Consider the following 19,216-nt stretch of genomic DNA (forward strand, 5'->3'; position numbering starts at 1 on the left):
CTACTTTTGTCCTAGACTTTCCTGCACAGTTCTGGAATATTCAGTTAACCCACATCTTCAGTAAGGCAATAGAGCATGAAGGAAATACCAATGTGAATGTGAAATCAGAAATTAAGTTAATACATGGGATTATCAAAAGAAAGAGATGATCATGCCTAATGTCATTACTTTGGGAAGGAAGAAGTAGTAATGAGGAAGAAAGGAGAGAAAACTAAAAGATTTAATTTTTTCTCTCTACCTCTTAATGTTAAACAATATTTGACATTGGCATAATTTTAAAAAAATAAAAATAAGGATTTTGGTTTTACAACTTTATAAACAGTGGAAATTAGGTAAAGTCCTCATTTGTTTTTATGATTCCATTATTTAAAAAATTTTTTTTTTTTTAGTTGAAGATGTGTGTACTTTTATTTTATTTATTTGTGTGGTGCTGAGGATCGAACAGTGCCTCATACGTCTCTGACGTGCTAAGCAAGCGCTCTACCACTGAGCCACAACCCCAGCCCTATGATTCCATTCTTGTAACTGTGAATTACTTTGAGATAGTGATTATACCTTAGTCAAAACTTCATACCAGGCTGCAGCACACCATAATTCCAGCAACTCTGGAGGCTGAGGCAGGAGGATTGTAAGTTCCTGGCTAGCTTAGCAATTCAGCAATGTCCTGTCTCAAAAAATCAAAAGGACTGGGGATGTAGCTCAACAGTAGAACATCTCTGGGTTCATTCCCCAGTACCAAACCAAACTGAATCAAATTAAACAAAACACAATATCAGCAGCTCACATTTTTCTTCATTTTATATGTATCCTTTTGTAAATTTGTGTGCTCCAAAAGGAAATGAAATAGAAGGTATCTGTTTTCAAAATTAACCAGTAATTCTTTCAGTCATTCGCTTATTCATTTACTTTTAGCCTGTGCATTGAGTAGCAACACCTGGTCCCTTTGCCACCTTTCTTTCCCTACAGGTAGGGAGTTAAGATGGTCAAGGTTACTTTCTCTTTAGGGTTGATGATTACTTAGTAGGATTCACTTCCTTTACTCCTACCTTGGGTGTTCTTACAGGTTTGAGGATGTATTGCTACTGCTGTTATTATAATAATTGAAGGAGAGATTAATTTGGAGCCTGTCTTCCCTCAAAAGAAATATGCTTCCTACCTTTCTGTGGCTGTGGAGTCATGTTTTTTTTTTTTTTTTTCTCTCTTAGTGGCCTTTAAGATTTTTTTGTAAATCTTAAATACCCTTGGTGATACTGGTATGGATCCATTATTCAATTTTTATTTCAGTGTTGTCATGTAGGCAGTATACTGGGAAATGGGAAGGTTAGAGCAGTGTCTCAAGTTTTTGTATATTGTCACTTTTAAATTTATAGAATATTTCTTATGAAATCTAATTCAGAATAGGAATCTTGTGTTTCTTCACTTTTTCAGCATTTTATTAGTACTTATAACAACACAGGTGCCATTCCAGAGATCTAAGTTACTTGACTGGGATGACTTAACTCATTCCTTTGTCCCTCCCCTCTTCTTTTGGTAGGTCGAGCTGATCCAGAATGTATGCTGGGCCACTTGCTGAGAATACTCTTCAAGAATGATGATTTCATGAATGCAGTAGGTTTGCTTCTTACTTTTCTCCAGAGATTATCATCAGCAGATGCTGTATCTTTATAAATTTATTTTTGTAAATAATTTGCTTTCACTGAAGGCCTTGGCAAAGTCGGGAGAAGAGTGGGTAGATTTTTGTTTGGTGTTCACTCAGTTGAAAAAGAGTAATCAGGGGCTTCTTTCTCTTCTCATTCTTGGGTAAGATGATTTTCTAGTTGTGACCATAGGAGTTCTTTTGGGCTTTTACATGGAAAAATAAGGATGATGTATGTGGTATGATTCTGCATTAAAACAATATTGTGTGTGTTGGATGTGTGTGGAAGGTGCATCCTCTAATTCAGGGCTGTTGTGAAGAGTAACAAAAAAACTATATTTCACAACTTCTGAATTTAGTAATAGCTCAATAAATTGTGGCTGTTAGGTTTGTTTGGAGGTGGAATGGCATGGTGCTTGAGAGCATTAATTAAGTATGAAAGGTGCTTGATACAGAGCCTGCCTGGCACATAATGAGAACTTGATGAAACTTAGGTGTTATTGTTATCATCTGTATTAGTATTGATTCCTAAATTTATTTCTCTATCACCAGTGTCTCTTTTCAGCTTCAGGTTACTTTCAACTGCCTTCCAAACATTCCCAACCTGGATATGTCCCACAGACACTGAATCTGCATCCCTTTTTGCTTCATAGTCTGTTTCTCATGTTCTGTAACTCCGTAATGACGTCCTTGTCTAGTCAGGTATCCTTTACTCCTTCAAGTTCCTTTGTTCAGTGAATTTATTAGGTTGTATTGTCCCTTCCTCCTCAAAAGTGAGAGGTTCTTTTATTTCCTTCTCCCTTTGTTGCCAGACCTTGGTTTAGCCACTACCACCTCTCACTGGGTTACTACAATAGCTTCTTAATTGATTTCTTGTTTTGTCCTCCTCTAATCCATTCTTCATTTTATAACCTGGAAATCTTTCTAAAATATACAAACTCATCATGGAATGCTGAATATCCTTTAATTGTGTCTCATTGCCCTCAGGATAAAAATTTAAATTTCTCAGTTTGGTGTTAAAATCCAAACTTGTCTTTGGCCTTTCTACTCTTCAGCTTCATTTCTTGACCTTTGGCCCTCCTCTCCTTAATTACTCTCTACTTGTCTTATTTTGTTCTGATTTTTAACTTTGAATCCTTTTCTTTCTAAACCTTCCTTGAGTCTTTTGCATGGGTTTTATGGCTTCCTAACAGCCTTTTGTAGCATCTTCAAGCTTTTTTTTTTTTTTTTAGTGCTATGGATTGAACCCAGGGCCCCATGAATACTAGGTAAACTCTAGCTCTTTTTATTTTTTTCCCCCTAGCTTTTTTTTTTAGTATTTATTTACTTGTAGATGAACACACAGTATCTTTAATTATTTTTATGTGGTGCTGAGGATTGAACCCAATGCCTCACACATGCGAGGCAAGCACTTTACCACTGAGCTACAGCCTCAGCCCCTCCCCCAGCTTTTAAAATGAAAAAAAAATTTTAAGTATTTATATTTTAGGTGTAGTTGGATACAATGCCTTTATTTTATTTACTTATTTTTATGTGGTGCTGGACGTGCTAGACAAGTGCTTTACCACTGAACCGCAGCCCCAGCCCCTAAAATGAATTGTAAAAAAAAGTTTATTTAGTTGTAGATGGACAATAATACCTTTATTTTATTTATTTATTTTTATGGGGTGCTAAGGATTGAACCCACACATGCTAGGCAAGCATTCTACCATTGAGTTATGTATGCCCCAAGCCCATTTCTCAGCATTTTAAATTTTTTTATTTTGAGACTGGGTCTTGCTGAGTTGTCCTAGCTGGCCTTCAACTTTTGATCCTTCTGCCTCAGCCACTTAAAAGCTGGGCTTGGAGGCATGTAGCATCCTGTACTCAGATACTATGTTTTTGTGTCACCTCTGTCGGATTGTAAGCCTTTGTTGATGAGACTGTGTCAATAATTATTTACTATTGTGTACTCAGCACAGAAAATAGTAATGGTAACTATTACTACTTAATAGTAGATATTCAATAAAAACTAGTTGTGTCAAAAGTTTTATTGATGTATATGTACACATAATTTATTATAAAATTCAAGTTTTTCATTAACTATTTTCAAGAATCTGGGGCTTATCTTGACTTATTTTATACTTCTGGAGAAGTATATATTTATGCTTTTTTTTTTTTTTTGGCACTAGTTGTTGTGGCACATGCCTATAATCTCAGTGACTCATGAGGCTGAAGCAGGAGGCTAACAAGTTCAAGGCCAGCCTGAGCAACTTAGACCCTGTCTCAGAAATAAAATGGGCCATGGATTTGTAGCTTATTGGTAGTGCCCCTGGGTCCAGTCCCTAATACAGGGGTGGGAGAAGTATATATAAGTGTGAGGAGGTGTTTTTTTTCCAAAATCCTTTGAGCCTTAATTTCTGTGGATGCTGAGTTGTTTTTGTGTGTGTGTGTGGGGGGTATAATTTGACTTTTTCAGCTGTAGAAGAAACAATACAATCTTGGCTAAAAAGAAAATCATAACTTCAATATTTTTTTGTTTGGTATTAGGGATTGAACCCCAAGGAGTGTGTTACCACTGAGCTATATACCCAGCCTTTTACATTTTTTATTTAATTTTTATTTTTTGGTATTAATGATTGAACCCAGGGGCGCTTGACCACCGAGTTACATTCCTGGCCCTTTTTATGTTTTATTTTGTCACAGGGTCTTGCTAAGTTGCTTAAGGACTGGCTAAGTTGCTTAGGGCCTGGTTAAGTTGAACTTGTGATCATTCTGCCCTAGCCTCCCAAGCTGCTGGGATTATAGGCATGTGCCACCAAGCCTGACTATTCTTTATTTTTAAAAAATTTTTTATTTATTCTTTTTAGTTATACATGGCAGTAGAATGTATTTTGACATATCATACAAACATGGAGTATTCTTTATTTTTGAGACATGATCTCCCTAAGTAGCTGAAATAGGCCTCAAACTTGTTATCCTTTTGCCTCAACTTCCTAAGTCATTGCTGAGATTACAGGCATGCACCACCCTGCCTGGTCATAACTAATTTATAATAATTAAAAATTTAATTGTTGGTATGGTATTCTTTCATGTCTTTTAAGAAAAGTGATAGGAATATATTTAGAATTTTCAATAATTTTCCATAATTTGGGTTGAAATATTTGGGTTGAAATATTCTTTTTTTTTTCTTTACAGCTGGTGAATGCATATGTGATGACAAGCCGAGAGCCCCCATTAAACACGGCAGCTTGCAGACTGCTACTGGACATCATGCCAGGGCTGGAAACTGCTGTTGTTTTTCAAGAAAAGGTACTCGCTAAAAAGAAAAGTCATTGTTTCATTTTTAACTGAATGATGATCTGTTGGACTTGTCTTTCTTGTTATGGCTTTTTCTTATCCAAATAGCAGTGTATGTTATAGAAATTTAAGAAATCCAGATACACAAAAGAAAAATTTAGATAGCTGTTCACAGTACTTGCTGCATGTGTGCTATGGTATTTTTTTTTTTTTTAATCTTAAGATCTTGTTTTTAAAATAGAGTTATGATTTTATCTAAATTCTTACTCTTTGATGAGTGGGTCTTCCCCAGTGGTAACTCTTATTTTTCAAGGAAGTCCATCCTATTCTTGGTAGTATTTAATATTCATTCAGCTAATACCTGAAGACAGGTTTTGTGCAAGGTTCTGGAATGTTTTATCAGCAAGTTAGGAGCTTATCACATTTGTCATGTATGTATTTGGGGACAGGCAGACATGCTCAACTGGTAATTTAGGCTGAAATAAGTGATACATAAACAAGAAAATGTGAATTTGAGTTCAGTCCCCAGCAGCACATAAAACAAAGTAAAGGTATTGTGTTCACCTACAACTAAAAAATTTTTGTTTTAAAAATAAGTATTTCTGTTTCTATTTTTTAAAAAATTTCTTAGATGATTATGGGCCTTTATTTTATTCATTTATTTATATGTGGTGCTGAGAATCAAACCCAGTGCTTATACATGCTAGGCAAGTGCTCTGCCACTGAACCACAGCCCCAGCCCCTCTATTGTTTTATTTACTTATTTTTTTGCACTACTGGGGTTTGAACCTTGGGCATTCCACCATTGAGCCATATCCCCAGCCTGTTTTATGCTTGTTTAGAGACAGGTTTACAATAAATTGCTTGAACTTAATCCTCCTGCCTCAGTCTTTTGAGTTGCTGGTATTACAGGCGTGTGCCATTGTGCATGGGTACTTTTTTGTGTGTGTCTGTAGTACTGGGGATTTAACCCAGGGATGCTCCATGACTGATGTACATCCCTATCCCTTTTTATTTTTTATTCTGAGAGAGGGTCTTGCTAAGTTGCCCAGGCTGATCTTGAACTTGTGACTCAGTCTCCTGAGTTGCTAGGTGTGCACCACCATGCCCAGCTTGGTTGCTATATTTAAAAAAATAATATAAATGTCTTGTCTTCTAGCTTTAAAATTTTGCTGTGGAATTTGGTATGCCTCATAGTCTTCTTTATTTTACATTTTTATTTTGTTTTGGTGTTGGGGATGGAGCCTGATCTAACCTCCCAGTGCTTGCTTACTTTATTTATTTTTAGTACTGGGGAGTAAACCCAGGGACACTCTAGCATTGAGCTACAGCCCCAGCTCTTTTTATTTTTATTTTGAGGTAGAGGCTTGCCAGGTGGCTTAGGCGTAGTTGAGGGCCTCATAAGTTGCCTAGGCTGCTCTTGAACTTGTGATCTATCTGCTTTAGCATCTCAAGTAACTGGGATTACAGATGTGTACCTCTGTGCTTGGCTGCTTGCTTCATTTTTTTTTTATTAAAAAATTTTTTTTTGCAGTTGTAGATGAACCTTTATTTTATTTTTTTATATGTGGTGCTGAGAATGGAACACAGTGCCTCACATATGTTAAGTGAGCACTATATCATTGAGCTACAACCCCAGCCCTAATTTGTTTATGTGATGCTAAGGATCAAACCCAGTGCCGCATCCATGCTAGGCAAGTGCTCTGCCACTGAGCTGCAGCCCCATCCTTGCTTGCTTTTTTTTTTTTTTTTTTTTTTTAAATATATGACAGCGTAACATATCACAATTCTTATTACACATATAGAACACAATTTTTCATGTCTCTATTTGTATATAAAGTATGTTCACGCCAATTCATGTCTTTATACATGTACTTTGGATAATGATGTCTATCATATTCCACTATCATTGCTAATCCCCTGCCCCCTTCTTTCCCCTCCCACCCTCTGCCCTATCTAAAGTTCATCTATTCCTCCCATGCTCCCTCTCTCTACCCCTCTATGAGTCAGTCACCTTATATCAGAAAACATTTGCCATTTTGTTTTTTTTGGGATTGGCTAACTTCACTTAGCATTATCTTCTCCCAATGTCATCTGTTTACCTGCAAATGCCATGATTTTATTTTCTTTTATTGCTGAGTAATATTTCATTATGTATATATTTGCTTTATTTTTAAACTATTAGAAATTTAATCTTCTGGGTCTGGCATGATGGGGCATACCTGTAATCCCAGCAACTTGGGAGGCTGGGTATCAAGTGGCAATAGTTCTTCGAAGACTACAGCCACAGCATCAGGAAGTGGCTTTGTGGCAAGAAAATAAGCATCCTAGCCCACAGAAGTTGTCTTCGAGCCCCTTTTGCCTCTGGTTGAGGAAGCTGTGGACATAGACTATGGTGACATGGGAGTAGATGTAGTGGATGGAGAACAAGAAGCTTCTGGATACGTGGAGATCTCTTTTCATCGTGATTCAGGCCATAAGACCAGTAGTAGAGTAAATTCAGCAACCAAACCTGAGGAAGGAGGATTGAAAGAAAACAAGAGCATTAGGAAGGGAGGTTGGAGGATGGTAAATTCAAGGCCAACTTCAGCAATTTAGTGAGTCCCTATCACAGAATTTTAAAGGATTGGGGAATGTAACTCAGTGGTAAGGTTTTCTGGGTTCAGTTCCCAGTACCACCACTAAAAAGAAAAAGTATTTACGTGTGTCTGTCTGTGTGTGTGTGTGTGTGTGTGTGTGTGAGTGATCTTTCTCTTTCTTGATCTTTTTTTCTTTTTTGGTACTAGGGATTGAACCTAGGGCCTACCACATGTTAAGCAAGCACTGAATTGTATCCTCAGCCCTGTTTTTTTTTTTTTGGGGGGGGTTACTGGGGATTGAGCCACATCTCCAGCCCTATTTTGTATTTTATTTAGAGATAGGGTCTCACTGAGTTGCTTAGTGCATTGCTATTCCTGAGACTGGCTTTGAAGTCTTGTGAGAGACTTGCGCCATTGTTGGCCTTGTTTTTTTTTTTAAGATAGGTTCACTAAGTTGCTCAGGTTGACTTTGAATAATGCGCTTCCTGCCTCAACCTCCTGAGTAGTTGGGATTACAGGCATGTTCCATAATGCCTGGCTTACTTTGACTTTTTACTTTTTTTTTTAAGAGAGAGGAGAGAGAGAAAGAGAGAATTTTTTAGTATTTATTTTTCAGTTTTCGGTGGACACAACATCTTTATTTTTTTTATGTGGTGCTGAGGATCGAGCCCAGCGCCCCGACATGCCAGGTGAGCATGTTACAGCTTGAGCCACATCCCCAACCCGACTTTTTGCTTTTTGTTTTATTTGTTTGGTATTTTGGTGAACAGGGTCTTATGATATTGTCCACACTGATCTTGAACTCCTGCTTTAGCCTCTCAAGTAGCTGGAACTACGTGTGTACAACTTTGCCTGGTTTCATTTTTTGTTCTTGTTAACAACAGTGAAATATTTTAACTTTTTTTGTTTTGTCATAAGACTGAAATTTTTGCTTATATTTTTATCTGTGAAAGTGGTCCTTTTCTGAATTGTTTTGGTTTTTTCTTTACTATAGGAAGGAATCGTTGAGAATCTTTTCAAATGGGCCCGAGAGGCTGATCAGCCTTTGAGGACATATTCTACTGGACTATTAGGAGGTGCTATGGAAAATCAAGATATTGCTGCCAACTATAGGGATGAAAATTCACAGCTGGTAAGGATCATCCTAGAATGAATTGTAGCATGCTATGGGAGAGTATTTCTAAATTTATTCTTGCTATCTGAATCTGAATAGGTGATTATTTATACCTTGTACTGCAGCATAGTTATATCAATATTTCTTTCTCTTTTTAAAAAACAAAAATTTTGGATCCTGAAGGTTCTTTGCCACCCAGCCTCCTCTATTTTGTTTTTGTTTTTTCCCTTTAATGTTTTATTTTGAGACGGTCTTTTTGTTATTATTGTTTTGGTATTGGATATTGAACCCAGGGTGCTTTACCTGAGCCAGATACTCGGCCCTTTTATTTTGAGACAGGGTCTCTCTAAGTTGGTGAGGCTGGCCTGAAGCTTGCACTCTTCATGCCTCAGCCTTCTGAGTCATTGGGATTATAGATGTATGCAACCATGTCTGACTCTTCCCCATCTCTATTTAAGATTAAGCATAAGGGCTGAGATTGTGGCTCAATGATAGAGTACTTGCCTGGCATGTGTGAGGCACTAAGTTCTATTCTTAGCATCAATATACCATTAAATAAATAAAATTAAAAAATTGATCAACAATGAATAAAAATGTTAAAAAAAAAAAAAAGACTAAGCATAATACTGCTTCTTATGGTTGGCCCCCAAAGTAAGTAATTAAAAGAAAAAGTAAAAAAAAAAAAAAAAGGTTTATTTGAAAAATCAATCATGTCAAGGTTGGTGGCACACACTTGGTAGCCAGGTGATATAGGAGGCTGAGGTAAGAGGATCACAAGTTCAAAGCCAAAGCCAGTCTCAGCAACTTAGTGAAGCCCTAAGCAACTTAGCAAGAACCTGTCCTAAAATTTAAAAAACTGGGTGGTGATGTGGCTCAGTGGTAAAGTGCACCTGGGTTCAATTCCTGGCACACCCCCCCAAAAAAAAATTAATCATGTCATTATATACAGTGTAGATAATATCTACAGTGTAATAATTATCTACAATGTAGATGACAATATCTAACAGAATACAACTTATAATAGCTTAAAGTTTGAGAAACCTTTATGTTTGCCTTTCAAAGGCTTGTTAAAAAAATCATGATTAAGCCAGATGTGATAGTGTAAGCATATAATCTCAGTTTCTTGGGAGGTGAGGCAGGAGGATTGCAAGTTCTAGATTAGCCTTGGCAATTTATTGAGACCTGGTCTCAAAATAAAAAAAAATAAAAGGGAGTTGAGAGTGTAGTTCATTGGTGGAGTGTTCACCTTTCATTTATGAGTCCTTGGGATAAATTCCCAGTGTAGAAAAAAATGTATCTACCTCTTCTGGTTGGATGGTTCAGCCTACCTTGAATCATACTAGATGAATTTTAAATGCCTTTTTGGTGCAAATCTTCTGATTTGAGTTCTTTGGGAAATTATATGGGAATGAAGCTTTTAGCCATAGTGTAATTTTATCATCTTATAGAAATCAAATCAACATATTTATCAAATTGTTTGCTTTTACTAGGCATTGTACTGACGGCATTAGTATCCAGTTCTTTTTAAGTGGAAATAAGAATTATTTTTTAAGAATCATTTTAAGAAGTAGAAAAGACAACCCCTTTTACACTGATGTTTGTTGATAGGTGGCAATAGTTCTTCGAAGACTGAGGGAGCTACAGCTTCAGGAAGTGGCTTTGCGACAAGAAAATAAGCGTCCTAGCCCACGGAAACTGTCTTCTGAGCCCCTTTTGCCTCTGGATGAGGAAGCTGTGGACATGGACTATGGTGACATGGCAGTAGATGTAGTGGATGGAGAACAAGAAGAAGCTTCTGGAGACATGGAGATCTCCTTTCATCTTGATTCAGGCCATAAGACCAGTAGTAGAGTAAATTCAGCAACCAAACCTGAGGAAGGAGGATTGAAGAAAAACAAGACAGCAAAACAGGGTGACAGAGAGAGCTTTAGGAAAGCCAAACAAAAGTTGGGTTTCTCATCTTCTGATCCAGATCGCATGTTTGTTGAGCTATCTAACAGCAGCTGGTCAGAAATGTCCCCCTGGGTGATTGGCACCAATTATACCCTATATCCTATGACTCCCGCTATTGAGCAGCGACTCATTCTCCAATATTTGACCCCTCTAGGAGAATACCAGGAGGTAAGCTTATTGGGAAGTGTATTGTTCACACTTTGGGACTATATATTTCTGGGTTATTTACTAGCACTTTATACATTTTTATGTTTCTTAACTCTACTACAGAAGAAAGAGGCTTTGTCCCAAACTGGTAAGGTCTTGTGTAGGTCACTTCTGGTAAAATTTTTTCTTTCAAATTGTGGTCCTATGTTTATTCCTGATGAGGAAGTAGAAGAAGAGGTGCTTCATTTCTTCTTTATTCAATGTGTGAAAAATAAAGCCAGAATTTTAAGATTTATTTTTGGTCTTCCATTTCAGTTACTTCCCATATTCATGCAGCTTGGATCACGGGAGTTGATGATGTTCTATATTGACTTGAAACAGACTAATGATGTCTTGCTTACATTTGAGGCCCTCAAGGTAAAGTTGTTACAAATACTAGGTCACTGAGCATTTTATTGGTAGAAACTTTTTATATTTATTCTGCTTTATAGAATGGGTACAGTGGGTACTGGCCACACTTTTGAGATATTGAAATGTAGCTAGTGGCTTTTAGACATTGAATTTTAAATTTTATTTATTTTTAAATTAACTTATGTTTAATTAACCACATGTGATCAGTAACTACTGCAGTCCAGATCCAGAATATATTAAAATGGAATTGAAATGAGGGAATTTGCCTTTCAGTCCCCAGAAATTTTGAGTTTGCAGGAGGACTGATATAATTGGACTGACATGTGGGATGCACTGTGTGTGTGTAAGTTGTGTTAAATTCATGATTATTCTTTGAGCTGTGGGTTAAAATTGGAGGTCAGGTTGTCTCTAGTGGCCCAGAGGTATTGTTTTCAGATGTAACATCGTTCCTGAACAGGATGCAATGGAAGATGCGATTGGGGTAGTTGCTATTTCTGTTTTTTTTTTTTGTGTGGGGAATTATAATGGGTGTCATGATTGAACTGTTTCTGTGCAAAGTCACATAAGGGATAAATGAAATATGGACGAACACGGAAAAAATCTCAGAAGAGATCCTTCTTATTGGAAAATTATACTATAGAAATATGGGTGTACTATTTTGTTCAAAAGGAAGACTTCATGATACAAGAGTTAGATGTCTAAGCGAGTAAAAACAAAATGGTTTAAAATAATAATTGATGGGTAATTTGACTTTGTACAGACATTCGGTATAAGGAAAGGAAACCACCAGAGTCTTTGTCGATGGGAGTGAAATGAGCTGGGTTATAGGTTGTCATGAGCCAGATATATTTAAGGTTTTCGTTAATCATTGAGCCTGCTTATTCTGTTTCCTCAATGTACCTATTATGGCAGTGGAATTGCTACTATATTGGAGTAACATTATGAAAAAAACACTCTCATGGCCTAAATGGTAGAGGGTCCTACACATGGTTTAACTGCTTCTTGAAGGAAGAATTGGGTAGAAGCATGGTAGAGACTTGTGTGAGAGATATTAAACAACAACAACAACAAAAAACAAAGAGAGGGATTGATTCAAATTATATATAAGGATTAGTTTGAGTCTAGGTGTTGCAAGAACTTCTAAAAAGAGGGCATACCTGTAGTTTTTTGCCACTGATCCTGACAAAATCTGTAAAATATTAAATCATGTAGTTTCTGATTTGTGTTGTGTTGTCTGTTCCTGGAAGATAACCCGGCATGGGAAATAGGAGGGGGAGCTCTGGCTCTCCTCAGCACTTTTCACTTTGCTATGGGTTCAGAGTTGTCAAGCCCCCTACTATTTACATTGTATTCCCATCCCTTAAACTGGTCTGCCCAGAGAGCCTATGGGGTTTGAACAGTAAATGAAGAAAAGTTAAAATATAAAAAGCTTTTCAGTTCAGTTTTAAAATCTATTCTTATTAATTGTAAAAATTTCCAGTTTTGATACTTAGGATCGTTCTTTGGGAATATATGGGAGGGTCAATTTAAAGAAGCTAAGTTCAGGACTTTATTAATTGAGTCAATACTGAATCAAAGCTAGAACACAGAACCAATTATATTAAAATAACTTAAGGGGAAGGTTAGCAAAAGTCCTTTAGAGAGGTATGCACAAATAAAATGACTTTATAAGATTATATTGTTATTTAGCAATATTTTTATTTTTTTTGTTTTTTGGTACTAGGGATTGAATATAGGAATATTTTACCACTAAACTATATCTTCAGCCCTTCTTATTTTTTATTTTGAGACAGGTTCTTGATAAGTTGGTGTGGGTCTTGATAGGATGCTGAGCCTGGCTTCAGCCTCCTGAGTTGCTGGGATAACTGGAGTGTACCACCACACCTGGCTTATTGTTTTTAATTTCATGAAAACATTTTAGTGGACTGGGGTTGTTGCTCAGTGGTTTTGGAAGGATTTGGGTTCAATCTCCAGCACAAAATAAACAGACAAACCATTTAAAAGAAACTTTGGTATTAGGAGGGCAGAGAGTAATGTCTTGAAATCATAAGGGTTTTTTTTTTGTTGTTTGTTTTTTTCATTTCTGTTAATATTGGCTTTTCTTTTTTTTTTGTGAGAAAGTGGTTGTCTACTTAGAGAAGTTTTGTATTTAGCACTTTATCTTACTTTGATGTTCATAGATTTTTGTGATTCTTTAGATTGTTCCATGATAACATGTGTCTTTGTTGTTCAGCATCTGGCATCTCTCCTGCTCCATAACAAATTTGCCACAGAATTTGTTGCCCATGGTGGAGTACAGAAATTACTGGAAATTCCTCGTCCTTCTATGGCAGCAACTGGTGTATCCATGTGCTTGTATTACCTGTCCTATAACCAGGATGCTATGGAAAGAGTAAGTCCATTCAGGTTTTATGAGAAAGGGATTGGGTTGGGGCAGACTGTTTAAAAAAGCACATTGAGCCAGGCATGGTAGCACCCTACTATAATAGAAGTCAACTGGGAGACTGAGACAGAAGGATAGAAAGTTTGAGGCCAGGCTCAGCAGCTGAGAGAGGCCCTATCTAAAAATACAAAATAAAAAGGACTAAGGATGTGATTCAGTAGTGCAGCACTCCTGGGTTCAATCTCTAGTACTAAATAAATAAGATAATCATAGAATAACTTTTGGATGAGGAAAAAATGAATAGTTGAAGAACTAAATTCTAACGAAAAATGGCAAGGAATATGAACAGCCACAAAGCATTTTATAAAAGTAAAATTGTTTAGGAAAGGTTCTAAAAAATTTCTGACTCTACTTGGAAAATGCAGGATGGGTTGCAGTTCTAGAAACTTTATTTATTTTTTGCCATTTTTGTGGCATTAAAATTAGGCACTATTCAGATGTTCCTCAGTGGAGTTACATTTAACTTTTTGAATCCGTTTATTGCAAAAATGATAGATGATATTTTGTGTTTATTATGAGATAATTTATGGTGGAGATAGTGAATCATCCCAGCTCTTCTCAGGGCTATAGTTGTTTTGTGTTTGGTTCTGCTGCTTTTCAGGTTAATCCTCTTTTATGCTTAGTGATTTTTTTTAAAAAAATAAAAAGTATGAGTGGTGTTGAACATTTGAAAAGTGAATCCCCCCCAACCCCGAACCCTTAGGGAAGGTCTTGTCATTTCTGAAATGTTTTTCTAATACTCAGTGTGGCATATCTTTTCTGGTAAAGCAAAACTGGCAATTTTTTTTTTTTTTAAATTGAGCTCTATCTTTGCTTATTCAGATAATCAGCTGGGCTTGGTGTCAAACAAGTCTATAATCCTAGCTACATGGGAGGCCGAGGCAGGAGGATTTCGAGTTTGAGGCTAGCCTGGGCAATTTAGCAAGACTTTGTCTTGAAATAAATGTAAAAAAAAAGGGTTGGGGATGTAGCTCAGTGTTAGAGTCCTTGCCTAGTAAGTGTGAAGCCCTGGGTTTGATCTCTAGTACAGCCAAAAAAAAAAAAAATTTCCCCTCTTCAGTTGAACATTATGCAAGGAGATTGAGAATAGTAAACTAAGCTGTGTATAACAAAATTAATTATAGTTAAGATATAGAAAAGGTTAACAGACCTGGGGAATGCTTTGTCTAACTCATAGCATACATCAAAATACATATAAATAAATTAATGAGTCAATGGAAACTAAACTTGTAGACTTCGTAGGCTCATCTACTTTTATCACCTCAGGAAGGGTGATAATTTCTCTGAGCCTCTTCCTCATCTGTTAAGTGGAGATTAAGTATCTATGTAACAGAGCCATGTGAGCATTAAATGATAACATTTGTTGGTACTCAGTATAGGATAAATTAGAATAACTAAATTTAGTTTTCAAAGGATGTGTTCTAAAATTGCATTGTAACTTAAACTAAGAATGATGACTGGGAAAGATCATTATTTTCTGCCAAGATATTTATACTGATGAATTTTTCATCTCTTTCAAAGAGTCCTTTGCCCACAATTAAAAAAAAAAAAAAAACTATTATTATTTTATTTTTTGCAGGTTTGCATGCATCCCCACAATGTTTTGTCTGATGTGGTGAACTATACCCTGTGGTTAATGGAGTGTTCTCATGCCTCAGGATGCTGCCATGCTACCATGTTTTTCTCAATTTGCTTCTCATTCCGGGCTGTGTTGGAACTCTTTGACCGCTATGATGGTCTTCGTCGTCTGGTGAACTTGGTAAGCATTTTTTACCTTCTCTTGGCAGGAGTGCAGAGATCCTGCTTGTTTTGGCTGCTTTTAATAGCATCCTAATGAGGAGAGGAAGCTTCTGATTGGAGGAGTTTTGTTATCATTCTTTGTGTAAATTTTTTTCTCCTTCTTTTGTGGTATTAAGGATTGAAGCCAGAGCCTCAAAGCATGCTAGAAGGTGGGTGCTAAGATTGAACCCAGGGCGTCACACAGGCTCTGCCTCTGAACAACATCCCCAGCCCCATTCCCTTTCTCTTTAATAGTTGGAGGACTCTTTGTGCCATTATAGACTGGCTTTGGATGCAGTAATCCTATGTCAATCTTGACCTTTCTAAGAGCAAAAGCTTTATGCCTATATATCTTTTAACATAATTAAAAGCTGCATAATTTTTTTTATGTGAGTTTAATGTTTTGTTTTCATATGGCTATAGCCTGTTATATATAGATATACTTTGATATTTGTTCATCTTTTAGGCATAAAAGTCTACCTTGTTTTTGGGGCTGGTGTTGTGGCTCAGTGGTAGAGTGCTTGGCTCACATGTGTGAAGCACTGGGTTCAATTCTCCGCACCTCATATAAATAAATGAATAAAATAAAGGTCTGCCAACACTAAAAAATATTTTTAAAAAAGTCTACCTTGTTTTCCTTTTACATTTCTTGTCCTTTCTCCTTCTTCTGCTTCAATTTTTAATGTTTATTAATAGATCAGTACTTTGGAGATTCTAAATTTGGAAGATCAGGGTGCACTTCTGAGTGATGATGAAATATTTGCTAGCCGTCAAACTGGGAAACATACCTGCATGGCCTTGCGCAAGTATTTTGAGGCTCACCTGGCCATTAAATTGGAACAAGTGAAACAGTCACTTCAGAGAACTGAGGGTGGCATTCTTGTTCACCCTCAACCCCCATACAAGGTAAGAGGACGTATTCTGTTTTTGTGATATTGGGGATTGAATCCAGGACCTTGTGCATACTAGGAAAACTGAGTTACACCCAGTCCAAGGATATAGTTTTTAAAGATTAGTCTTGTTCCCACACACAGTCGCATCACCAGATCAGTGGAATTTCTGCAAGATAATGCATTGTTGAATTTTACTTTCCCTGTATGAAGCAAAACAATTGAAAATGTATATAATAGGTGAATTTCAGGGGCATATTTTGTTGTCAGTTACTAAGTCATTATTTTTCTGGAACACTAAAACTAAAGGGTGAACTTAAATGTGTGTTAAGGAACTCGTAATTTTTGTTTACTGCTTTTTTTTTTTTTTTTTTGTACTGGGGATTGAATCCAGGGTCTTGAGCAAGTGCTGTCCTAGTGAGTTGTATCCCCAGCCCTTTAAAGAGTTTTCTTCTCTGAAAAGTACTAGACATTCTGCCTCTTGTGCAGAATTATTTTTGGAAAGAGTATGTCTGTATCTCTACTTTTCTATCATTTTGGAATTTATTTGTTATATTTTGAGACCAAGGTCAGTATTTGCATTACTGAAAATCAGCAGATTGAAAATATATCAATTCCCTGTTGCTTCTTTCTCTCTTTTTTTTGAGGGGGGTGGGGTACTAGGGATTGAACCCAGGGGCCTTTTGCTGCTCAGCTACTTACTGTGAGTCTCTTTTATTTTGAGACAACAGGGTCTTGATAAGATGCTGAGGATTTTGCTAAGTTGCTGAGACTGGCTTTGATCTTGTGATCTTTCTGCCTCAGTCTCTTGAGTCACTGGGATTACAGGCATGTACCACCATGCCCATCTTATTTTTTAAGCTATGAAACATATGTACAAAATAACATTGTTATTTTATTGGGAAAAATGTGAGTCTGTAGTTAAAAATAAACAAATGTGGTCTGGGGTTGTGGCTCAGTGGTAAAGCACTTGCCTTGAATTTTGAGGCACTGGGTTCGATTCTCAACACCACTTGTAAATAAAAAATAAAGGTCCATCAACAACTAAAATAAATAAAATAAAAAAAATAAATGTTATGTAATCATTGTTTCACATATTGGCTATTGACTCAAGAATTATGGTATTGGAAAGCTATTATCAAAATCTGTTGGTCACTGAGCTGTGCTTCAGAAGATAACAGGCAGATAATAGAGTATATATAAAAATAACATGTATGTCTCCTTATAGGCATGTTCATATACTCATGAACAGATTGTGGAAATGATGGAGTTTTTGATAGAATATGGCCCAGCTCAGCTATACTGGGAACCAGCTGAAGTCTTCCTCAAACTTTCTTGTGTGCAACTCTTGTTACAGCTTATTTCTATTGCCTGCAATTGGAAGACCTATTATGCAAGGTGGGACCAGAGAAAGGTTTCAAATGAAGTTCCATCCTGCTTTTTGCTTTTATTAAAATTGATGTTGGTTTGGTTTGCACATGGTGTACACTTAACAAACATTTATTGAATTTAGACTTGAATTTGAGAAATGAAATTAAGCACAAAAGTTTGATTTTAATTTACAGAGTGCTTGTTCCTATATATGGTCTTGGCGATTGTAAACATTACATGGTAGACAAGGATCAACAATTTATACTCTCAGAGAAGTTATGTAATTTACATATCTTAACCATAGAGCTGGGTTTGAAGTCCTCTCTTGAAGCTGGAGTCCTTGGTTTTTGGTACTTAAACTTTTTGAATATCTTTAGCTTGACAGTCATGTATTGTTTATCTTACTTTCTCATAGAACTGTCTTTTTGCTCTTTGGATCAACACACTGTAATGATTTTCACAATTCTGTGAAATTAAAGGCGGTCAGCAGAGTAGGGTGAATCTCAGAAGAGGGCAGCTGATATAGTAAGGAGGTTGGGTGGTTTTGAGAATGATGTAAAAATAATTAAAACTATAATTTGAAAAAGATGGGGGTTTGAAGAGAATAGTAAAGAAGTTTATAAATAGCATTTCTTGACCTCCTTTTCCATGTCTACCCATTGCTATAAAGACAGTTGGGGCTTATTAGAGGAAGTATATAGCTTGTTTGCTAAATTCCAATATACTAAATCTAGTAGGGTACTTTTGGAGCAACCGTTCTCTAACTTCCTGGCCTAAGGACCCTTTTACCATATTAAAAATAAGAAGGAACTCTGAAGAGCTTTTTTTTTTTTTTTTGTTATGTTTATCAGTGTCTACTGTCTTAGATATTAAAATGTAAAACTATAAATTTACTTTAATGTGATCCCATTGAATTTTAGCATTTTTTATGAAAAATTTCTAAAATAAAACCAGATGATTTAGTAAAGCTTTAAAAAAAAGGGTTGGCTTAATATTTCACATCTTCTTTATTCAGTCTTGTAACATTACATATCACATAGTTTTTGGAAGACTCATATTTGGGGCTGGGGTTGTGGCTCAGTGGTAGAGTGCTTGCCTTGCACATGGGAGGCATTGGGTTCTATCCTCGGCACCACATAAAAAATAAATAAACAAAATAAAGTTCTTGTGTTCATCTACAACTAAAAATATTCTTTAAAAAAAGACTTATTTGTGAGAGAATGAGAGTGAGAAAGGAAAATAACATCTTAACATTTTTATGAACATAGCTTAACTTAATGGAACCTTCTAAAAGGGTCTTGAAGACTTCTGGGATTCACTTGTTTGCAGCTTGGGAACCTGTGTGTGTGTGTGTGTGTGTGTGTGTGTGTGTGTGTATGTATTTATTTATTTATTTAAAAGCAGTGTGGGTGATCAAACTCCAAGACCTTGAGCATGTTAGGCAAATGCTCTATCACAGAGCTGTAGTGTCATTTAGTAAATAGATGGTACCTGAGCCCTGAGAACTGCTTTTTTATAGTATTGGAAATATGTAGGTTAATATATTTACTTGGAGAATTACTTAAAAGATAATGAAAGCGTGTTGAGCATGGTGGTGCACATGTGTAATTCCAG

The 19,216-nt window shown here is 36.4% G+C and overlaps 1 protein-coding gene across 1 annotated transcript in view; it reads left to right on the top strand.

Moving 5' to 3' along the window:
- Dcaf1 (DDB1 and CUL4 associated factor 1) overlaps positions 1–19,216 on the top strand; it is a 69,499-nt gene that overhangs the window by 19,132 nt on the left and 31,151 nt on the right. The window contains exons 4-12 of the mRNA XM_076867362.2: positions 1,535–1,608; positions 4,814–4,927; positions 8,489–8,626; positions 10,217–10,729; positions 11,024–11,125; positions 13,353–13,511; positions 15,142–15,321; positions 16,038–16,247; positions 17,460–17,629. Of these exons, the coding sequence (XP_076723477.1) occupies positions 1,535–1,608; positions 4,814–4,927; positions 8,489–8,626; positions 10,217–10,729; positions 11,024–11,125; positions 13,353–13,511; positions 15,142–15,321; positions 16,038–16,247; positions 17,460–17,629 (1,660 nt within the window). The remainder of the gene's footprint in view (positions 1–1,534; positions 1,609–4,813; positions 4,928–8,488; positions 8,627–10,216; positions 10,730–11,023; positions 11,126–13,352; positions 13,512–15,141; positions 15,322–16,037; positions 16,248–17,459; positions 17,630–19,216) is intronic.

The sequence above is a fragment of the Callospermophilus lateralis genome, chromosome 10 (assembly GCF_048772815.1).
Source record: "Callospermophilus lateralis isolate mCalLat2 chromosome 10, mCalLat2.hap1, whole genome shotgun sequence".
NCBI classification, from domain to species: Eukaryota; Metazoa; Chordata; class Mammalia; order Rodentia; family Sciuridae; genus Callospermophilus; species Callospermophilus lateralis.